The 22385-nt window shown below is 40.2% G+C and overlaps 2 protein-coding genes across 3 annotated transcripts; both read left to right on the forward strand.

Annotated features, from left to right (window-relative positions):
* Positions 1 to 1071: 1071 nt before the first annotated feature.
* Positions 1072 to 4736, forward strand: tmem141 (transmembrane protein 141). Its single transcript, XM_044173673.1, has 5 exons — positions 1072 to 1246; positions 1437 to 1503; positions 2946 to 3029; positions 3179 to 3289; positions 3485 to 4736. Exons 1-5 carry the CDS (start codon positions 1142 to 1144, stop codon positions 3544 to 3546), a joined length of 429 nt encoding a protein of 142 aa, XP_044029608.1. The 5' UTR covers positions 1072 to 1141; the 3' UTR covers positions 3547 to 4736.
* Positions 4737 to 8545: 3809 nt separating this feature from the next.
* Positions 8546 to 22071, forward strand: sapcd2 (suppressor APC domain containing 2). Of its 2 annotated transcripts, none has more exons than XM_044173669.1 (6): positions 8546 to 9586; positions 13492 to 13625; positions 18004 to 18150; positions 19261 to 19362; positions 20211 to 20330; positions 20445 to 22071. In XM_044173669.1, the coding sequence occupies exons 1-6, from the start codon at positions 8794 to 8796 to the stop codon at positions 20571 to 20573; spliced, it is 1425 nt and encodes a 474-aa protein (XP_044029604.1). In that variant the 5' UTR covers positions 8546 to 8793; the 3' UTR covers positions 20574 to 22071. The 2 variants fall into 2 exon arrangements, with proteins under 2 accessions (XP_044029604.1, XP_044029605.1); XM_044173670.1 differs by having other exon boundaries at positions 20214 to 20330.
* The last annotated feature ends 314 nt before the right edge of the window (positions 22072 to 22385 follow it).

Raw genomic sequence — 22385 nt, forward strand, 5'->3', positions numbered from 1 at the left:
GATAAAAAACGTGTGTCCGCTCGGCACCGCGCCATAACTGGAAGTCTAACGCTAGAAATTTCTTTGTTTTAGTGTAAAAATAAACATAGGAGTGTAAACATTTTTGTCTCTTTGAGTGCTGAATTTTTACAAACCTTATATTTGATGAGTCAAACTACCTACATATTAAGATCTTCTCTCTCCACGTGTCTAGCATTTGTAAGCCTGTTAGCAGTGGTGGAAAGTAATTAAGTACATTTACTCAAGTGTACTTAAGTACAATTTTGAGGTACTTGTACTTTACTTAAGTAATTCCATTTTCTGCTACTTTATACTTCTACTGCACTACATTTCAGAGGGCAATATTTTACTTTTCACACCACTACATTTATTTGATAACTTTAGTTACTAGTTAGTTTGCAGATTCAGATTAATAATATAAAAATATAATCAAGAAATAAAATGACGATGTATTATTATAGGTTAAGATAAGACTTTATTAAAATTCACAGCAGTATATAAAGTATTAAAATTAGCCCAACTTTTACCAATTGCAACATTAAAGTGATGTACACATTAATGCATCAATAATTATAATAGATATTTTGATGCTAATACTTTTGCTTAAATAAGCTTTCGAATGCAGGACTTGTAACAGTATTTCTACACTGTGGTATTGCTACTATGTATGTAGGCTACTTCATGTTAATGTTATTGTCAGAATATTATAGTCAGAAATAATTATTAAAATTATTATTTTTGTTTTTTATATTTTCTTGTCTATGTTATGCTAATGTCATACTTACTTTCATACTTATTTCCTTTTTTGTTTCCTCATTGAACCACTTTAATTTTACTTGTCATGGTTTTATTTCTTTTTCTGTGAGATGCCTTCATACTTTATAATAATTAGGATTTTTTTCACCAGCGCAATCTCTCTTTTTCTCCATTAATGTATGATGTTTCTGTGTTTTGTTGCCTGTGCAAATAGACTCCAAAACTCTCAACTTTTCATTGGCGAGAAGCTGCAGTACCACCTCCTGTCCATCAGGTGTCGCCACTGTTTTATACAAACGGCTGTTCCTCTCTCTCCTTATGTCTTGGTTTGTAGCACGGAAGTTTTATAACAGTAGGGTTATGTATATACTCTCAGTATGAGCTAATGTTATATTCAGCTAAGAATTTAACTTCTAGTTTCACAACAACCAACAAAATGGTCAATATCGGTCTCACCAAAGTGGACGATGCGCTGGCAGCAAAACACCCGGTGGGTTTTTGTTTTTGCCTTTTTCCTCATGTCTGCAGTCTGCTGATCTTTGGAGGACACTGACAAGTCAAATGAACTAGCTGCTGCACATATTGAAACATTTGTAATGTACTGGGATAATTGCATAGAAATGTTTTAACATGATCAACCGTGTAGTGAAAGCTGTTGTGGTTTGTTTTCTCACTTTCAGGGTTTAGGGAGTTATGCTGCCTGTCAGTCTCATGCCTTCATGAAGGGTACTGGGAGCTTTGTACTTGGTAAGTAATGTGTAATTTATCACTAGAAAATACAGTGTATTGTTATATTTACTGTACTATCATCACTGAATTATCAGACAATTTAAAATAATACATTATATTAGATTATTGTCTATTTTTACAGTCTTTCTTTCAGTGTTTATATATCTATGATACAATTTTACTGAGCTAAATTGTTACATGTCTGTAGACAAACACTAAGTAAGAAGACCAATGAAATTATTTTGACAAATATATACCACAAGAGGGAGCTATATTCTGCAAATGTTTCTGGTATGAACAAAGCTGACAGCTGAAGTTTGGTTTGACTTCTATTACAATGAAGTCTAACATGATGAACTTCAGACACAGTATTGATATAAACAGTATATTGACACTGGGAGAAGGTCATTAAGAAATAGAAATGTGTTGCTGTTAACCATCAGATAACACTGTCATTGCTGTCATAATCCTCTTTTACACTGCAGGGATTTCTTTCACTGAAATGTGAAACTTCTGCAAGATCTAAAAGAAATGTACACCTTTTTGTCCCAGAAAAACTCCCAAATCTCCAAATTTGGCTTCTCTGCCATAGTTTCTACCCTAGAAGGAGTGTATATTTAATACTCCTGTGCAATATACTCTGTTTTCAGTTTAAAATTCCCTATTTATTGATATTTATTCATACTTCTATTACTGTGCAGTATCCACCGTCTCATAATCATCTTAATAAGCTACACTTAACTTGACAGTACTCATTATTGCACTATTACTTATTACTTATATTATTACATTGTATTATACCGTACATACTTATCAACCTCTAAATCCACTTTGGTACTTACACTTATTTTAGCTTTTATACATTAATTTAATTTATCTTACCTGTATTATAGTGTATTATATTTTGATTTGCTTAGTACTTCTATTCCTTCTATTCTCAAGTGTGCACTGACGTGATAGTGAGCAGCTGTAACGAAAGAGTTTCCCCTCGGGGATCAATAAAGTATTTCTGGTTCTGATATACACACATCACATGCAAAAATCAGCATAGATTAAAAGAGTAATGGCTGCAGACAGACTCCAAACCAGAATGGACAATGTTTTGATCCTAGTTGGATCCCCCCCCCCAAAAAAAAAAAAACTCCCCGCTTCTGATTTATTTTCTTTTGATACACCACAAATTAGCAGGGCAGCGACTGCAGGATTGACTGTCCCTTATTGGACAAACATAAACTTCATGAGCAATCTGTGCACAGCTTCCCTTTTGAAATACCAGCTGGAAACTAGGTGATCAAAAAAAGAACAGTAGGTGCAAGAGGACAACAGTGCTACAACAGACTTGTGATGTGGTTAAAATGAAAAAATGAGTGTTATGGATATTGAATGAGTCACAGGAAGTTTGAATGTTCATCATGGCTGCTAGATGTGCCATTAAGATGTGTCCTGTGTTGCTTCTACAGGTGCTGCCAGTTTGTTTGCCATTCAGAAGGTTCTCCAGAGGAAGCTTCCTTATCCTCTTCAGTGGAACCTACTTATTTCAATAGGTGAGAAATGAAACATGGGCTTTAAATAGTAAGACATCAACAGTTATTTGCTCTCTAGCCATTCATACTTCCTCTCAGCTTACCTCTCCTTCTCTCTTACAGCAGTTTTTCTCCTCTCTCTAACCTTGCCTCTCTCTTCTCTCTCTCAGTGGCATCATCAGTGGGAAGTTATGCAGTGACTCGCTGGGAAACACAGAAATGCTCAGACCTTTGGTTGTTGCTAGAAACAGGCAAAGTCCCGGACAGATCGCCACCGCAGGGTGAGTACAGCGTGTGGCTGCAGACCTGCTCGACATCACTCATGGCTCAGACTGAAAAATTCTGAAATGTGGATGTGTTTGTGGTAGTAACTGTCTTGTTAGATCAGCTCTGTTCTTCAGTCATGATCAACCAAATGAAGACAGTTTGCAGACTTGTATGCTGTATGTTTACCTGTGTCTGTGTTTGTCTTTCAGTGTCTAAACCAGAGGAATCTAAAAAACCTGAGAAGACAAAATATGGTGACGTGATGGAATGAACATAGTTTTTAACAAACTTGTGTATCTACTGTATATAACTACACCTTTTCAGATAATGTACTATGGTGGAAACATTCAGATGAGCTGTTTATTAACTGTATAGAGAGCGCTGGGTGTGAGTTAGTACATACTGTATTTAATTGCATCCCAGTGTTTTTTTTCACCTTTTATTTCTGGAATACACCACATGAATGAAGTGTCATTTTTTCCTGATTTTGTGGAGCTTTTGAATTTCATAACAGCATTACCGTGTAGATAAACAGATGAGTTTCCTGAATCAGAGGTCAGGAATTAGTTTGGGTTTTTAGGAGGAATTCCATGTTAAGCTCTTGATCCGGTATTATTATTTGGATGCGTTTGTTTGACATGCAACAGGAATTAACGCTGCACAGCCAAAACCAGCCACTAGTCACGGTATACCTCATAGGACTTGCAGAGCTGTATGTTGTAGTCACTGGTGGCTCAACCAAACCAGTAAATGACCAGTTTCTGTTTGATCTAAATTGCACATTAATAATTTTAATCATGTATGCCTTTGGACTACAGAGAGCAAATCATTGTGGAATGATTCACCCTTTTTAGACGAATAAACATTCTTAGCTATTTAATAATATGCTCAGGGCAGCAGTGTAATCCACATGAAATAATTTACTGCTGTTGCTTTACGCTGCTGCATGTTCATTCATCCCTCTTCAGTTCAGTGATGCTGTAATGAACTCTGCAATGACGATGACACAATATTAATCCTGTTTGGATTTATAGCAATTTGGCATCTGTGCAAAAAACATGAACTCCATGAGGTTAGGTGCTAATTTAGAATGACAGCATGAGCTGTAGGTTAGGAAGATGAAAACATGGGAGGGGAAATGTAGAAGGCATTGCAAATTCAGTTTTTTAAAATAAAGAAATTGTCACTGGATTTAGGTGAATGTAAGAACTGAGAGGAGAAGAGAATTATTGAGAAGTAGTAACATGTTTCTATCATTTTTTATCAACTGTTCTCCAGTGGGAAACTTTAGAGCTACTTCCATCGTGCTAACAGCTGCCTTCTGATGATTTTATTGATAATTTTGCCTTATTAAGGTGTAAAAACAGTTGGAAATCCACTCTTTGTTGTATATTTTTATTGTTCAAAAGTAAACAATTATTAAAAAGTATACAATAAAAACAATAAAATTGTATGTTTAGACATCTAGCTCTCGTTCCTATCGAGTTTGAATGCACTTATTGTGAGTTGCTTTGGACAAAAGTGTCTGTCGAATGAATGTTGTGTAATATATTTTGTCAATAATGCTGATATATAGAGTAAAAAAAATAAAACTGATCCATCCTCCCCTCATCCACAGACGCACACAAAGACAAAACAAAGGGGGGAAAATAGGTCAATGTACCATGAAAGAGAAGTGGTACTGTGCAGCTGTCAGAGTGGATCAGCACCTCTAACCCAAAACCACCATAAATGCAGAGCACGGATATCAAAAAATATGCCAAAGTTGCAAACATATCTCAAAATCATTATCATGTCTTCAGGACAAGATGCAGTAAGAAAGTAATTTGTATTTCCCAGGTTAAAATTAGGGTTGTCACTACTTTAAAAGGACATATACTGTGCATGACATGTCCATAATACACTGGAGGCCTTCCCCGGCTACATAAGTATTGAGTAAGCAAACATAAAGACACAAAATTACAAAAAGATAGATGGAAAATAACTGTGCCGTGATATACTGTATAGATAGATACCAGAGATAAATAAGTGATGATATGAGCATCGCAGTGTATTTACACACTGCTCTGAAGACACATACCATACCCAGCTTTATATGTGGCACAGAGGGGAATAGAGCTGATCCTGCCTTGGCAAGTACCCAGATTCAATGGTACTACCAGTCTGAATTTAAACCTGCCACCCCCATATCAGATAAGACATATACTGTAGATGCACAAAACTATGAGCTCATCCAGGTGCAGCACATAAATGTGCGAAAAACATTTAGGCTCTGTTGATACAGCGTATTTTTGTGTTGGTAAACATTTCCACAAAAGGAAAATGTGATTATGATTACATTCTGCTTTTTTAAAACCACACTGTGACTCCAGTTTATTTGCATAGCTCAACTAGTTTATACAATAAGGTGTTAGTAGCATACATTCTGCACCAAGCAGTGCAGGCCATTGAAACAATCAAGTCTTTCAAGCATGCTTTAACACCTCGAGTGAATGAAGTGACCAAAGTCCAGGCTTTTGAGTCATGGAGAACAAGCCAAAGGCAGTCCACTAATTCTGAGAGCTGAAAACACCAGCTCACACCACCGCAGTGGGAAGCATTTTTACAGTGTTTGTAAAAGAAAAATGTCTGGTTTGGTGATTGGTCATAGCAAAGGCAATCTGAATAAGGGAAGATTTTGGCTTTAATGTTCCTTTTTCCTTCTCCCTCTTTGTGCAGCCTGAATCCACCCCCACTCTTGCTTCCTCTCGCTCTCGTCCTCCCACTGTAATTCAAATCTGATTTAACACCTCCAAGATTTGAAGGTTTTGAATTCTCTTTCTGTGTCTTTCTCCATCCCAAAGAAAAAAAGGCTTCATGAATTGAATAAGCTCTCAAATCCTTTGTCACATGCACATTGATGCGGCTGAAGGAAAAGACCTAGAGAAACAGAGAGCAAACAGGAGATAATGAGGGGAAAGACTGCGTGTGTGTAAGTGTGTTACATGAGAGGACTGACTGGCCAGTGGAGCTGAGGATCAGTACATGTCCAATAACTAAAACAAACAGCGGTATGGACTGGCCTTTTGGCATGCTTGGCAACCACTGGCATGGTTCACAAAGCCTACAGAGTGTGTGTGTGTGAGAGAGAGTATTTGGCTGTCCTGTGCAACAGTGCATGTGTGTGACAACATGACAAAAGAGAGATGAGGAGTGAGCGCTCATTTGTCTGACCCTGTGAGTCGAGTGAGCTGAGCTGCAACTGGACAGTGTGTCTCTTTCTCCTCTTTCTTTCACTCTCTGTCTTTCTTTGGTTATATAACAATCGAGCCTAAATTGCAAGTCCAAAAAAAACCCCAAAACAAACATGATTTACAACAATTTTTATCCCAGTCTCACAGTGGAAAAAGCAAACTACTCTTGATCTAAATCTATACTTTGAAACACTGGATTATTTTAACATCTAATGTATTTGGCCTTTCTCTCTAGCCTAGAGTCATAATCAATGAATGTGTTAACAAGAACAACTGGTGTGTGACTGACTGTCACATATGTTTGTTGCGAGGGGATTTATTGATTGTGTGTCCTCTCTTTCAGCCTCTTTTCTCATAAAGGAAAATGTACAGCGCATTTGATAAACATAATAGGGAAAATATTTGATTCAATACCTGGTCTGACAGGAAAAATAACTGAATGCCACCACGCATTAGGCAGTTGGTAAATTACAGGGAGTCCTTTGTGACAGTGTGACGGTATCTTCAACATTAATCACTGCTAAAGCTTTTGCAGATGACGACGGGATAAGAGTTCAAGTCTGGGCAGGTCAGAGATAAACATGGGTCTGTGCAGGGACTGAGAGTTTCTCCGTGTGACTCATCGCTAAAGAAAGAGAAACAGAACCTGCAGTGTCCCTGATGTGCCAGAAATGGTTGTGATGTGTTTTGACTCTGTGAAAGTTGGATTCAAGTTGTGTCCAAGGATGCAGCTTTCCAGCCCAACTGAGAAAACACCTTGATATAGGCCTACATCACATTAGTTAATATCACAGCTGATGCATGATGAAAGTGTCTTTTGAGGGAGGAAGAAACACAGTTAACACTTTATTGAGATAAGATTATTTAGTGCTATTGTTGTCACTTGATAGTAGGCTGGTTTGGACGTTAGGGCTAAAGTGCAAATCAAAAATGAATGGTTTTATGCTTGTAATTTTAATTTGTTACAAATCAGTGGTTGTTTATTTGGGATAGCCACCCTGTAAAATGCATAAAAGCAAGTAACTCATCTATGGGAAATATGAGCCAATATTTCCCATAGAAGATTATTTTAAATTCGAAGATTATGAAAGATATTAGGTTCAAAAGCAATATGCATAATATAATGTGCATAAAATAATGAACAAGATGTACAATTTTCCATTAAATGTCATTGCACCTTCATAAAAATGGCAACAGCTATTCAGTCTACCTGATATAGCTGCAATGTGTACATAAATACTTGTATCTAAAACATAGAACAATAACAAAGTATACATTTGTGGACTTTCTTGTTCAGTTTTTTTGCCAGAGAATGCCAGAGCATTATATTTTGCATATTTTGCATTATATTGTTATAAACATGTTTTATAGGCTTCACAATAATATAGCTTTTACTTAAGGTATATTATTGCCTACTAAACTGTGTTACATTGCGTAGTGTGTCTTTTATCATCCTGACCCCTGTTTATGGGTTTAGTTTAATCATTTAATTAAATCCGTTTTATTCAGACAAGGGGTTAAATCCCTCAGTAAAGAATACTGGGACATTATGAGACAGATAAACAACATATATGGGTGATTGTTTACTCATTGACATATTCCATTCACATTGCTAAATTAATCATAGAGTGAAAAGTTAAAGGTTATAATGATGTGAAACAAAAGGATTCTGTTCCCCGTACAAGATACAAGATAGATGTATTGATCAGTTTACAACACAGGGTTGTATAACGAGATTTTGTTTTGAAGTTCCCTTTATGCTACTCAAAATAAATAAATAATCCCCAGGATGACTGTGTGCGGGCTGTAAGGTGATAGTTTACCCAGCCCTTTCTGATTATGCGTGTGTGTGTGTGTGTGTGTGTGTGTGTGTGGGGGGGTAATATCCAGTCTTTATGAATAACGTCTCAGCATTAGTAATAACAAAAGCACAACTCAAACTGGAGCCTACCTCAGGCCTGCACCAATGAGCGCCGAGCTCGTGCATACCGCGGCCAATGGCTGGTCCAGGGACGCTCGCGCACAGCCGTTTGAAGGGCGGTCCTCGGCAGAAAAAGGAAAGTATGGATCACAGAGCAGTTTCGCTGGGAAGGTAGACGCTCAAAACAGTAAAATATCGGGAATATTTTACGCTAAAAATCTTCATAAGGATATGTATTTTGCTGTTCAGTAAGCGTGTATTCCCTTTATTGTTCTGTATGTTCAGCTGTGTGTTTATATAAAGTTAGCCAACTTGTGTTGGCGTGTTTTTGATTGATTAGTCAGTGGAATTTATCAGAACCTTCATGGCGTTGATAGCGGCCGACCACCAGGGCTGCAAACTGAACGGGACTATTGCGGTTTACGGCAGAGTTGGACCAAGAAAAGAAGTGTTTCAAGGGAAGGTGGAGGGCTTTAAAGCGGCCAAAATGCAGCCAAAAGAGACGGAGTATTCAACAGATGGCCTGCCCAAAGCCTTCCTGCACAGCCTGAGGACCCTGTTTGACATTTTGGATGACTGTGGACGGGGATATGTCCACATCTCGGAGATCGAGAGCCGCTGGCAGGGCGCAGACACCCGGGACCTGCCCGGCGGGGTGCTGGGCTGCCTCAGGAGGGTCACCCCACCGCATGGCTGCCTCACCTTTGAGCGGTTCGTTGCGGGGCTGCGGTACTCCATGCTCAACCCGGAGAACAGCAGCCACCTCAAGGCCCAGGCTGCCGTGCACCCGCAGCAGGCACCGAAGCAGCCCCAGAAACCCGCCCCGCTGTCCACATGCAGTGTTGGGACACGGGTTGAGAACAAGGTCCGTCCGCTGGGGCCGAGCAATGTGACCAACACCCAGCAGCACCGGGCGTCCTCCCTGCAGAGCCGGGCCAGGCCGGAGGATGGGACCGGGTACCCCGTGTGTGGACCGGCGCCGTATAGCGCGGGCTTCGAGAGGTCTGGGAGGAGTTTGGAGCGGAATTCTGTCGCACCGGGGGGCGGGTGTTACCGGGCCGACCCGGGCCATGCCACCAAACCAGCGCAGCCCCAGCAGAGCCGGGTCAGGTCCATTGAGTCGCTTGCTCTGGAGTCACCGCAGCTTCAACGAACAAGTACGTGGCACCATAAATTGTTAAGAATTATATCTGCGTGCAAAAGTGTGTGAGGGGGTTTGGGGACAGTTCAGAGAGTCCATGGAGGACTCGTGTTTATAATAAGTTAAAACCCCGCCTGTCAAAATCCAGATATAACAGCAGCAACACACACTAATACAAATACAAACCGCATATTAGCTCTGATCTCATCTGCCAATCAACAGCTCATGCTGCTGTCATGCAGTTGTATCCGCACCTCACTACTCCCACCCCCTTAATTCATCTAGGGCTGTAATAGTTGTTATTTTGAAGCTATTTTTTCCCCATTAGCCTAATGTTTAGCCCATAAAATCTCAGGGAATAGTGAAAAATACCACGATTTCCCAAAGCCCAAGATTTAAATAGCTTCTTTTGTCTGACCAACAGTCCAAAAGTCAAAGATATTTAATTTACAGTGATATAAAACAGAAAAACTGCACATGTGAGAAGCTTGCACCAGCAATTGTTTTGATATTTAAAAGACATAAAGGAGTAATCAATTAGAAAAATTGTTGTTAAATATGCTTTTGATGATTGAAATATTGATGTTGATATTGATATTGATCGCTTATTATCATTTCAGCACCACTGTCTATCAAAGATTGATGCAAGATGTTTGTGCCTCAGTTTCAATTAGCTGCTGTTGCTGCTGACTTTAAACAAAGACAAAATCTTTTCTGGACACCAAAACATGTGCATGAGGATGAGTTAGAAGTGGAGCTACTGCGTCCTACTGAATCCCCATGAGCAAGCCATTTGATTGCATGCATAACTGAGTTGATATGTCCATTGCAGTCTTGCCAGCTTCGATCTTATATTCTCATTTAATTGGATGCAGTGATCCATGTAGTACACACAAGTGCTCAATGTCTGCAGAGCGCTTGCATGTCAGTATTTGTCATCCAGAGGCAGCCTTACAAAAGTAAAAATGGTAACTTTAAAAGGGAGTCTTCGCTTGAATCTCAGTGGGGGTCAACAACAGTCACTGTTGGGTTTTGACAACACACTTCACATGTATCAGTAGTATGCCACAGCTTCAGCAGGCCCTGTTTAAGAACTTCTGCTGCAAGGAGGGGTGCCTAGTTGAATAATTACTGTTGTTAACCCCAGGCCAGGTGAGAAATTCCTGCAGAAATGTATCTTATCTTGAGGGTCTGCCTGGTGGAGGGAGCACAGTCATCCCTGCCCCTCTGACTGGGGAATGGGTGATGGTCAGTTGTATGCATTTCATTTGTACATTTCGTCTCTGGTGTGCTGGATGTAGGTTGGAGGAGCCGCTGCTGAGAAATTCCCAGTTTGCCTGCTCATTATCTTGTTCATACATAAAGGCTCTCACTCTCATACAAACTCACTCTAGTTCGTCTTCCTCTCATAATCATACGCTCACTCACTCACACACACACACACACACACACACACACACACACACACACACACACACACACATCCAACTGAAGTCTGTCCGGGTTTGCCTGATCTATACACCCAGGCCTGTCTGGAGCTATAAGAGTGACACTCTCTCTGTCGAGCCCCCGGGGCTTTCACTGTGTACACCACTTGTACTTACTACAGTGTTTTTAGATAGATGGACAGATAGATGGCAAAAAGTTCACATACTTTTGTGCACATTTTGTCAGTGTTTTGTTAGTTCAAATGAAAGGAAATCTTAATGCTACAATATACAATGATACAACGACAATGCCCTCGTGCACAAAGTGAGGTCCACGAAGAAATGGTTTTCTGAATGGTGTGGAAGAACATGACTGGCCTGCACCTCAACCCCCATCCCAACCTTTGGAACGAATCACCCAACAGCAGTTGCTCTTGTGGCTGAATGGGAGCAAATCCCTGCAGCCAGTTTCTAAAATCTTGTGGAAAGTTTTCCCAGAGGAGTGGAGCTGTTATAGCAGCATGTTAATGCTAATGGGTGGAATATCCACATACTTTTGGCCAGATAATGTAGACAGACCAGCAGTGTCTGTACTGTAATCTGTCACATGCAGCCAAACCTTGCTGGATTAGGCCAGATTACAGCAGACAGGCCAGGGCTCACTGAATCACGGCAGTGGTGAAATCCTCCCCGACACCCTGGACATCACCACAAAGTCCTGCCACACGCTCTCTCTCTCTTTCTCTTGGTTTTGGGAAAGCAGTAGTGGTATACACTTAAGTCTAAATATCTCAGTTGATATGAGGGAAATACCACGGAAAAATACCACTGAGATGCCAAGTTTACACACCCAATTTGTAGAGCTTGGAGGCAGCCTCCACTTCATCAGACCTGCATGTCTTTCAGCTGTGATAGAAACTGTAATGCCAAGAACAAACGGACTGCGTGATTGTATAACATACACAGGACTCTCTGATGTAACATACATACATATGACTCTTTTGTGTACCAGGTATATAACTGGCATCAATACTTGATCTGTGTATTATTGTTTGGACTGCGTGATGAGAACAGTTCATTGATAACAATGATATGTAACTATGAAACATGCTATTGACTGTTATGTCCAGACTTCAGGGACACTCTTCTCCCCGGGCTGAGGAGCCTGACCCTGAAGACTGGATAAATAACTGATGCTCCTTTCCCTCTGTACTCATTCAGAGCAGATTATACTGATGTATGTTTTGCTGCTGTGAGTCCGTTGGCAGATGCTTGAAGTAAACCTACAGAAAGACAAGTGGTTGCCTTGAGTGTTTCTTTGTTCTGCAGAATTGCCACTACAAAACACAGCGAAAATGTACAAACATCACACACAGAGCAGAGAATGTAATGTAATGTAATCTTTTTGTTTGTTCTTTGGGATAACTGAAAACTGTGTTAAAGTTGAGCTTCAAAGTTTGTTCTTGAGCTTGGAAACAATATCTCACCATTAAGTCTATTTAGTAGCTGCTTTTTTATAGCTTTCGATCATATCACACAATCTTCTTTGGCAGATGGGGTTTGCTTGGTTGTCATGGAAATGTTGATGTTCAAATTATTTTCCCAAGCACTTTAAGTGTCAAAAAATGGTAAAAGTGTTAATGTTAGTTTGAAGCTCATTTACCTGTGTTGACTGTAAAGTGGACAGAAGTGTCACCATGAAATTAAAGTCATGCTGCCTTGTTGATACCAGACACATTTGCAGAGTACAGCTCCCTCCTGTGGTATACATTGGCAACCCAAAATGCATTATCAGGTCAAATTAATGATTTGCCTGTAGTTTTCTTGGTCTTCTTCATTACTATCTGTCTACAGATGTGGAGGTATTCTGCCCAGTGAAATTTAATCTCACATTTGCCAGATCAAGGACTGATTTGAATGCATGACTGAAAAATTAGCAAGAATCCGATACAATGGATTATTTTTAAATTTTGAAAACTGATAAATGTCTTGAGATGTTTTTTTTTTTTTTGGAGATATACCTTTGCTGTTGCTGATTGACTTTGAACATATGCAATACATGTGTGTCGTTGCTGAGTCAGAATTGTCAGACTCGCCTGGATTACATACCTTGAATGCAAACTGGCACATACCCTTTTTAAGATAATGCAATTTGACTGTTTGAGTGTTTTCCTCTGAATAAGGGAAAAGACATAATTCTACATATGTGATATAATTATGCATGCCTGCTATAAAAACACACTTTAAGACTTTCTTTACCACTTGTGCATAGTGGTCAGAAGTATGATGTATTCCACAACAAATATTTGAGTATTTTTAATTGCCTTAATGATTAGAGTGAGTCATTTTTTCAAATGCTTTCATATAGGATTGTACAAAGTGTGTTTTTTCCCCCCATACTGCAACCAGTAAAACTGCAGTAATTACATGGTGCATTCCAGACTACAGTGTTGTGCTGAAATTGTTTTAATCTGTCTGTTTCACATTTGTCTAGGTGTTGTGAAATCAGGTTTACCAAGATCTCAGAGCGAATCAGCAACAGGATTTACAGGCGGCTCCAGGCGACACGGGCGGAGTCGGGAAGAGCAGAGGCGGCATACCATATCCAACGGGGTGGATTATGGAATGGTTAGTACACACACACACACACACACAAACAACTCCACCCAGTTTCTATTAATTTACCTGCAACACACCCTGCTGTCGTTACTATACAGCTGTACCCACTATTTTAAATTTCTTTTAAAATATCACTTCATTTGAAAACCTCTGGTGTTCACAGGTGAAACCACAGTGCCTGCAAACTTAAAAATAATAACAATAATAATAATAATAACCTGCACATCACTAGCATGTAAACATCATATGTCTGTTGAAATAACCCAGTGAAGCTCATATTTTAAGAAGAAACCAAACTCTTATAAAAGACGTTACTGCAGCTTAGAAACATGTCTTTTCAATTTTGGTTTACATTACAGCACAAGCACATGTTTGTATGTTAGCAATGAGTGGGTTATATTACTGTGCCTATTGAGATCATCACTTTTTTCCACTGTATTAGAAAGAACTTGGTGCTTGTTCAATGATTGTTCAAGTTGGGAGAATATTCTGGATTTTTTAAAATATCTAGTAGGTAAATTATGTAGAGATTGTATCGATTAGTTGGCTGACAGAAAATTCATCAGAAACAATTTTGATAATCGAGTGATAGTTAAAGTGGCAATCCTTAAGATTTCAGTCCTGGTTGATTTGGTGACACCTAGTTACTGGTGGTAACAGCAAATGAGGTTTAATACTACAGGTCACAGAAATCTGGGGGCAGAAAAACAAACTGTTGTTGTTTTAATAAAGAAGTCAGCAAATAATTGGCCTAATTGTTCCGTGAGATCTGATTTTATCGCCTGCAGCTCTTCCTCTAACAGCTCACCGTGGCTGCTACTTCTTGCTCCATTACTGCAATATTTCAAACTGATCCACTGTCGGAAAATGCCAAAAATGACCGTTGTCTTGTTTTGTAGATGCATTTTTGATGAGCGATAGTGGTCAGTGTCAAGCTCACTAACAAACACATTGCATTTCCTGCGACTACTTCATAATAAAAGTCATTCAACTTGTGTTTTGCCGGTTAAATGCTTTTAATGTGAAGCTGCAGCAGTAGGAAATGTTCGGTTTGCATTAGCAGCATTTTTTCCGGGAATGTCGCCACAGACACCCAGTTTGTAATACTGCAAATGCAAGGACTCATATAATTTCATCAGTGAGCCATAGGCTCGTTCACCATTGTGTTAACTAATTGGCGATAGATAGTGACTTAACAGACATTTATTTAAATGAAAATCTTTGAGATCGCCACTTTAAATCCTTTTTCAAGCAAAAATGCCAAAAGATGGATGATTCCAGCTTGATTAGTCCAGCTGGCAGATTAATCAGTAATAAAAAATAAAGATCTTTCCAGTAACTTGCACCAGTTGTTAAAAATGACAAAATGTGACAACTACTGAATGAAGGTGTGACATTACATAAGTTCTCATAGTTTTCAGCTGAACATTTCCCTGTGGGTGGAAAGTCTTACATGTCTTTTGTCATTTTAGTTATGTTGAGTTGTGTAAAAGATCAGTAAAGTGGTAATAGAGTTTCAGAGCGACAGCAGTCTGCTTGGACTTAAACTTGGATGATTTTAAGTGTGATTGGATAAAACTGATTGAGGCTTTTAAAGATATATGTCAGAAAATATTTTATTTACATGGAAAAGTAAATAGTTGAAGCATGAAAATTCCAGGAAAATGTAAAAAAAAAAAAAAAGCTTTTTCTACTACAGGCTCTTCACCATTTCACTTTCTATTGGCCCCCACATTCCCCTCCCATCCCTCTGCCCACTGCCTCCACCTCCCTCTGCCCCTCCCACCCTCCAGTCCGGAGCTCAGGCCTCCCATCACTCTCTGTCTCTCCCCCTGTCTCACCATTTCTCACTCTCTCCAGCTCGCCTCCTCTCCCTCTTTCTCTCCCTGTTTGTGTTGCCGTTTCCGTCTCTTTTTCCCCTTGGCCTCTGTGTCTGGAGAGGCTGACTGACCGACTCCCCTCCTTCTCCCTCCCTCCCTCCCTGCCCCTCTCCTCCTCCCCCTTCCCTGCGGCCCTCCCACCCAGGCCGACTTGGCCCACTGCTGCCCTGATGGTAGTGAGCCGGGTCGGGCCCAGGGGCCTGGTAGAAGTAGAGGACTCGCTCGGCCGGCCCGGCCCAGCCTGGACGGCTGTCTGGGCTGCCTACACTACCGTCTTCATCCCCCTCAGCAGTAGCCTCTACAGCAGCAAGGCACTGCACTTTTTCCTCTGGGTGAGTAGGACGAGAGAGAGAGGGAGAGGGAGAGAGAGAGAGAGAGAGAGAGGGACGGAGAAGGAAAGGGAGAGATGGTTGTAGAGGATATAGGAAATTAAAGTTTGTCTTTGAGATGGTTTTTCAGGGTTTGAAGAAGTGCATCAGGTTGTTTTGATATTTAATTGTGACAGTTGAGAAATAGAGGAGATGAAAAGTTGTGATCAAGTTCATCAGCTGGGAATTCAGTGTTTATGTTGAAACGGATACTAAAAACTATTTATTTGTGCTAGTTTTAGGGACTGTTTGTTGGCTTTAACCTGCTGTGGTATTATCGAGCTTTAGGTTTTGAACTAGAGACGAGTAGTCGATTAATTGTTTAGCAGATTGCCAGAACTTAATCGACAAAGTTTCAAGTTATTTATCAAGTGAAAATGACGATTATTTGCTGGTTAGGGTTTCTGAAACATGAGGATTTACTACTTTTTGTTTTATATCATTGTAAGTTGAATATCTTTGGGTTATGAACTGTTTGCAATTTGATGGGACTTGAACTTGATGGGCATTTTTCAGTGTTTCATTAACAGTAACAGTAACAAAGTGACAGATCAATAATGAAAATAAATCTTTTCTTCTTTTAGGCTCTTTGGCTCTCTGTTAGCCTAACCTGTGGTGGGATTGTAGAGCTTCAGGTTTATACTTTATACTTTTGGTTGGCGAAACAAGCAAGATAGACTAAACAATTAATCGACTAATCAGAAAAATAGTCGACACGTTATTGTATGTAAATAGTTGTTAGATGAAGCTGAACCCTCCTTGTTTCAGTGACTTTTGTTTGTTGCCTTAGACCTGCTGTTTTATTGTAGAGCTTCAAGGTTCAGACCACACTGTTTCATGGTGCTTTGTAGATGCAGTTTGAAAGGCCTTATGTTCTTCTTTGTGTTTTTAGCTAAACAGCTTGTGCAACGGGTGTCATGTTATTGTATGTTGTGTGTATTCGTGCCTGCTCATTCAGCCAGCACACAAACATACATGCACAGACTTTTCCATAACCTTTTTGCTGCTCTGCTCCCTCTCTGTGTGTATTTCCTCTTCTTTGCTCCCTTTCTTTTTTATGTCTTTTTTTTTTGAATGGTGGGTTTTCCTGCCTGTGGACCACCACACATTCATGCAGCCTGACACTGGGTCATGCTTCATTCTAGACACGGACCCTACCCCTCCAACCCCCTCCTCTTTCCCTAAACCCTCCTTCCTCTCTTCCTCTGTGTGTACGCTGGCTTCAGGCTCTTTGGGAAAGAGCACAAGTATGTTAAACAGGGTCTGATTTTAGACTCTTAAATCCCTTGTCCTCTTTAGTTTACTTTCGTGTCCCTGTGTATGAGCTGTGTTTTAAACAGCACTGATGAGCGGTGATGAGTGGAATGTACTGAGCTACACAAGGGACAGAGGGATGGAGCAGTGGGTGGATAGAAAGATGACACACCAGGTGGCTGAATGCCAGCAATGAGGCCTGGACTGTGGCAGTGTGCCGCATGGACAGCCTGGTCAGCACAACTCAATGCAGCCTTGCTGGGGTGCACACACACACACACACACACACACACACACACACACACACACACACACACACACACACACACACACACTCTCCTCTCTCTCTCTTTCAAACACACACACACACACACACACACACACACACACACACACACACACACACTCTGGGGCGGCCATAGTTGCAGTGGGTCCGCTGTTTACCCCATTCTTAGGTTGCTGTGTGGTTGCCATGGCGCTGGACTGATTGCTCCTCTAAACATTGTTCATGATGGGAGAAAGTCCAGCACAATTGGTATGGCGCCATTGTCTCCGCCAACACAAAAGAGTTTGCTGCAGATGCCCTTGTGAAAACATGGGAGTTTGTCTCAGACTGCTGGCAGCCCAAAATCACTCATTAGATTTAATCTTGGCAGCGATCTGAAAGCTCTCTTAGTGATGGCATGGGAAATATGAAAATGAAATGTTTTCTTTCCATGGGGTCTCTATGTGAGATCTGTACAGAAAGTGACTTCAGGCGGGTTTTGTTTTTGTCTGTTCTTAATCACATTTTCCTCTTTCCTCTTCCACCATTTCGCCCCTTTCCTGTCCCCCCTTTTCACTCTCCAACAACACACCCTCCTTTATAACTTTGAACTCACACAGTTAAAGCAAATGAAAGAGCTGGAGCAGGAGAAGGACTCCCTGCTGGCGGGCCTGGAAGTTGTGGAGCGGGCCCGCGACTGGTACCAGGGCCAAATCCACAATGTCACAGAGAGACAGCGGCAGGTCGGCCAGAGCTCCCACTCCACGGTCGGTTCAAACACTGTTCTAAAACGGTTTAAAAGAACAGATAATGGAGATACAACCTGTTGTATTTTGTTGTTTGGTGATGTACTGTATTTTTTATTGATATGGATAACTAGTCATTATCTCATCATGAGAAGATATTTCCAACATACTGTATATAATACAGATTTATAGCTGTTGAACCTTTTTATATTCCCCAATAAAACAACAAAACAATTAGAACATAAAACAATAAACAACACAAACAACATCTAGGAACTAAAAATCTGTTGGGAGAGATTTTATAGTTTGATCTAAACATAAACAGGAAGACTAGCTGTGCTTTAGGGCACAGCTAATGGGGATCCTAACAAATAAACACTAAGTATCAGATTTTGGTGTCAGTCCCTCAGAATGGAAAATGAAGGCTGAAATGAAGGTCTTTCAGTTTATTTATTCATGTTCAGCAGTCAAAAAGAGTAAAATGCCTCGTGGTAGAGGAAGAGACAGACATTTTCCTTCCCACAGTAGCCTCAGTAATCTGTCATGGTCTTGCTTCCAGTATGAACTGGTGGTTGCAGAAGAATATGTTCTCAAGTATTGGCAAAATACTTTGACAATGTTCTTCCTCAGAGTATTTGTTAATGTTATTGTTTGATTTAAACAAAAGACTGAAAAGATTTAATTCAATTAAAATGAGAGAAAATATTTTAAGTTTACGTTACTTGTGTCACAACTGAATGCAGCAAGTTCAACTCCTGTCATGCAAATATTATTTTATTATATTAATAACAAGTATGGACTTGTTTGGGCCTCCCTCATCCCATTGACATGCCATGCTTTTTAAAATGCCTTCAGTGCAGCGTGTCGTTCTGAGAAAGGCATTCTGAGAAATGTAGTAAACTGCTAACTGAAGCACCAGATAGGGCAGGTTAAGGGGAACTTGGGTACACTCGCCAAAGAAAAGTACCAGCTAGTGTTAATTTATGTCTTGATGCGTTTTTGTCATTTCACATACCTCCTTATTTACTATTTTAAGTGAACCTCCTTGTCATCTTGTCATGACATTTTTTCAGACCTTTCACCACTTTCTTGAATTTCATACTAATTGTCTTTTATGTTCTCTCCTCTCAGGATTTCTTTACAGAAGCCAATCAGAGTCGCATGAATGTTCTAATACCCAAACTGCAAGAAGTCAACCGCTGCCTTAATGACCTTATTTCCTGCACTGGGATGGTGAGTGTTGTCTGCCCATTGCTCACTGATTCATGTGATTGTATTGAATGTTAAGTGATTCTCATGACTGCCAGTTTTATCAGATAGCCTTTTCATAATTTCCTTTTAGCTAATTAGGAAGGATTATATGATACGTGGTGATTTTTAACCATACTCTAGGGGATGTCAGTGTCAGTTGGTCCATCACTATTGGATGGATTGGCATGAAATTCATGTTCCCCAGGGGATGAATCCTAATGACTTTGGTGAGCGCCTGACGTTTCCTGTAGCGCCACCATGAGGTTTGCATTTGTAGTTTTGACTGAATTATCAAAACAACCAGTGGATAAAATACCTGCGTAACTAATGACATTCCAATCAGCCTCAGCTGTACTTTGTGTTTAGTGCTAAATAGCAAATGTTAACATACGAACAAGGTGGTTTACATGGTAAACTTTATACCTGCTATCAGCATGTTAGCATTGTCAGTATGAGCATGTTAGTATGTTGATGTTAGCATTTAGCTCAAAGCACCTCTGTCTCAAAGTACAGCCTCAGAGCCGCTAACATGGCTCTTGTTTTTGTGAAACCAAAATCACAATGTAAACATGTTATCATTGCTTAGCCCGGAACAAAACACGTTACTGGAAAATTTGTGTGTCCCAAAGCTGAATGCAGGAAATGTTTCTCAAAATATTGTTCAGGGAAATCCCTATCTGAACCTGAAATAGGCAAAGCAGGTTATGGGAAACTGGGTATATTAGACATGTACACACAAATAAGCAAATTCTGGAAAACTAAATAGAAAAATCTATTGATGATATCTGTGATGGAGTTTTACAGAACACTGGTTCTTCTTTGTTTCCCAGCAGTCATTTCCTTCCAGCGCGGTGCAGACATCCGTGCTCTCAGCTAACCCCCAGCCTCCGGGTCCAGCTCCTCCGCAAGCCATCCAGAGACTGAAAGACCAGAACCGACTTCTCACACAGGTTTAACACAGTCTAGAAGAAGTCACTAAGAGTTACCAGTCAGTGCTGTTGTTTTCGGTCGCTTTAGGAGGATGGGTGTCACTCACTTCATTTATTTTTCTTCTTTTCATTAAGGAGGTGACAGAGAGGAGCGAGCGGATCGCCCAGCTGGAGCAGGAGAAGTCCGCTTTGATAAAGCAGCTTTTTGAGGCTCGAGCCCGCAGTGCGCAAGACACCAGCACCATGGATTCCACCTTCATCTGAAAACAAATACACTCCACCCAACACCATAACGTCATCACGTTTCAGCTAGGAATCATCATGACGCTGGTCTGGAGCAAAACATTTATAAGACTGAAGCTGACTGTTGTTTACCCACACTTGTAGCAGTGATGCACCTTTAGCCATGACACGCCAACACCCTCAACTGCAGCAGCATGTGACCACTCCATCCCAAACCAGTTCATGCACTACCTAGATGTGAACACTCCGAGGAATACCTCACCCAAATGAGTTGACCCGAGAGTCATAAGACTCTATTACTTGCTGCATAAACACAAGCTGAAAAGACTGGAACACTTTCAAGAAACCACTCGGGTCTCATGAGATCCCATCACTGCTTGCAGGATTACAGCATCTACAAGATCTCCACTCCCACTCCCAAAAGACTTCTGCTTTTTACTTGTGCTGCTCGACTGCACAGGCAATGGAAAAAAACATAAACTTTAACTTGGTGGTCCAAAAAGGAACTGGGCAATAAAGGGGAATGGTTTCTGTTGGAATAAAATGCCATATTCTTACAGTTTAATATGAAAACAAATCATCAACTGCATCTGCTTGCTGTGACCTATCAATTACATTTTTGTTTAAGTTTGGTACTTTGATCTAAATGATAATAAGATACACTCTGCCCATGTCTTTCAGTATTTCCTTCCTTTTAATGTAAATTAATAATACTATGTTTACCTGACAGTGGCTTTCTGGGTTTTAGTATTTAATTTCAAAGACTGAGAGACAGGAATTACTGCAGTTTTTATATTATAGTAGCATGTTTAATGTTAAGACATCTGTTTAAGATTGAAAAAGGAGATGGGAGGACAGCCTACAAGCCATCGAGATGTAGAGGCAGAGACGGTTGAGAGAAGTTTGGAAGTTTGCACGTAGAAGAGAGATGAGGAGGATAAACATGGTAGACGGTGAATGTGTCAGAGCCCGAGCTCCTGGGTTAGGAGATCTTCTGATGTCGTGTCAGAAACAAAATTTAAAAATCATCACTTTGGCTGACTAGTGCTACATCCCCTGTATGTCTTTACAGTGGATTTTCTTGCATGGGTCATATTTCTAGCTCAAAAATATTTATCTTCTGAAGAGATTTCCGTGAGATTAAACGTTAGCACAGATATAAAAACCCATTTTGTCCTGGTTAAGTGTCTCTCTTTACCAGGATCAGCCTGGAAATGGTTGACTTTAGATTAAAACTGTAAAAACATTTAGCCATCCACAAGTTTACAAGAGAAATAATTAGTTGGTGGGTGGCAGTAGAAGAAAAAACATTGTAGTTTTATAATGGATCTGTATGGTACTGCTGGGATGTCTGCACTTAACATATTGTTGATGTCTGTTTCCCACTTGTTTGATTGTATGTTTCTTGCTGCTCAAACTACGTTATGTGTGAGTGAAACTCTTTTTCCTTCTGCTTTCTTTCTAGAGTACTCGAACTTCAGATGAAATGTAAAATAATAAATATACCAAACAATGGTGACTGTGGGTCTGTGGTTCCTTGCAATGTGTTTTCTTCATGATCTTTACAATCAATGCTGCACTGAGTCTAACAATATATGTATATATGTATATATATGTATATATGTATATATATATATATATACATATACATACATATACATATACATATATATAGAGATGTCTGGTGTTCTTCCAGAGATCTGCTGTAGCCACTCCTCCAGTTTGGGGGTCACTGCCCCGAGTGCTCCGATGACCACGGGCACCACTGTCGCCTTCACCTTCCATGCCTTCTCCAGCTCTTCTCTGAGCCCTTGGTACTTCTCTAATTTCTCA

Source organism: Siniperca chuatsi, linkage group LG18 (assembly GCF_020085105.1).
Source record: "Siniperca chuatsi isolate FFG_IHB_CAS linkage group LG18, ASM2008510v1, whole genome shotgun sequence".
Taxonomy (NCBI): domain Eukaryota; kingdom Metazoa; phylum Chordata; class Actinopteri; order Centrarchiformes; family Sinipercidae; genus Siniperca; species Siniperca chuatsi.

Coding starts and splice junctions, on each gene's coding strand:
- sapcd2 (XM_044173669.1), top strand. CDS start 8,794: ATGGCGTTGATAGCGGCCGACCACCAGGGCTGCAAACTGAACGGGACT. Junction 18,151..19,260: donor GCCAGAGCTCCCACTCCACG/GTCGGTTCAAAC, acceptor CTCTCCTCTCAG/GATTTCTTTACAGAAGCCAA. Junction 19,363..20,210: donor TTATTTCCTGCACTGGGATG/GTGAGTGTTGTC, acceptor TTTGTTTCCCAG/CAGTCATTTCCTTCCAGCGC.
- tmem141 (XM_044173673.1), top strand. CDS start 1,142: ATGTTATATTCAGCTAAGAATTTAACTTCTAGTTTCACAACAACCAAC. Junction 1,504..2,945: donor TACTGGGAGCTTTGTACTTG/GTAAGTAATGTG, acceptor TTGCTTCTACAG/GTGCTGCCAGTTTGTTTGCC. Junction 3,030..3,178: donor GAACCTACTTATTTCAATAG/GTGAGAAATGAA, acceptor TCTCTCTCTCAG/TGGCATCATCAGTGGGAAGT.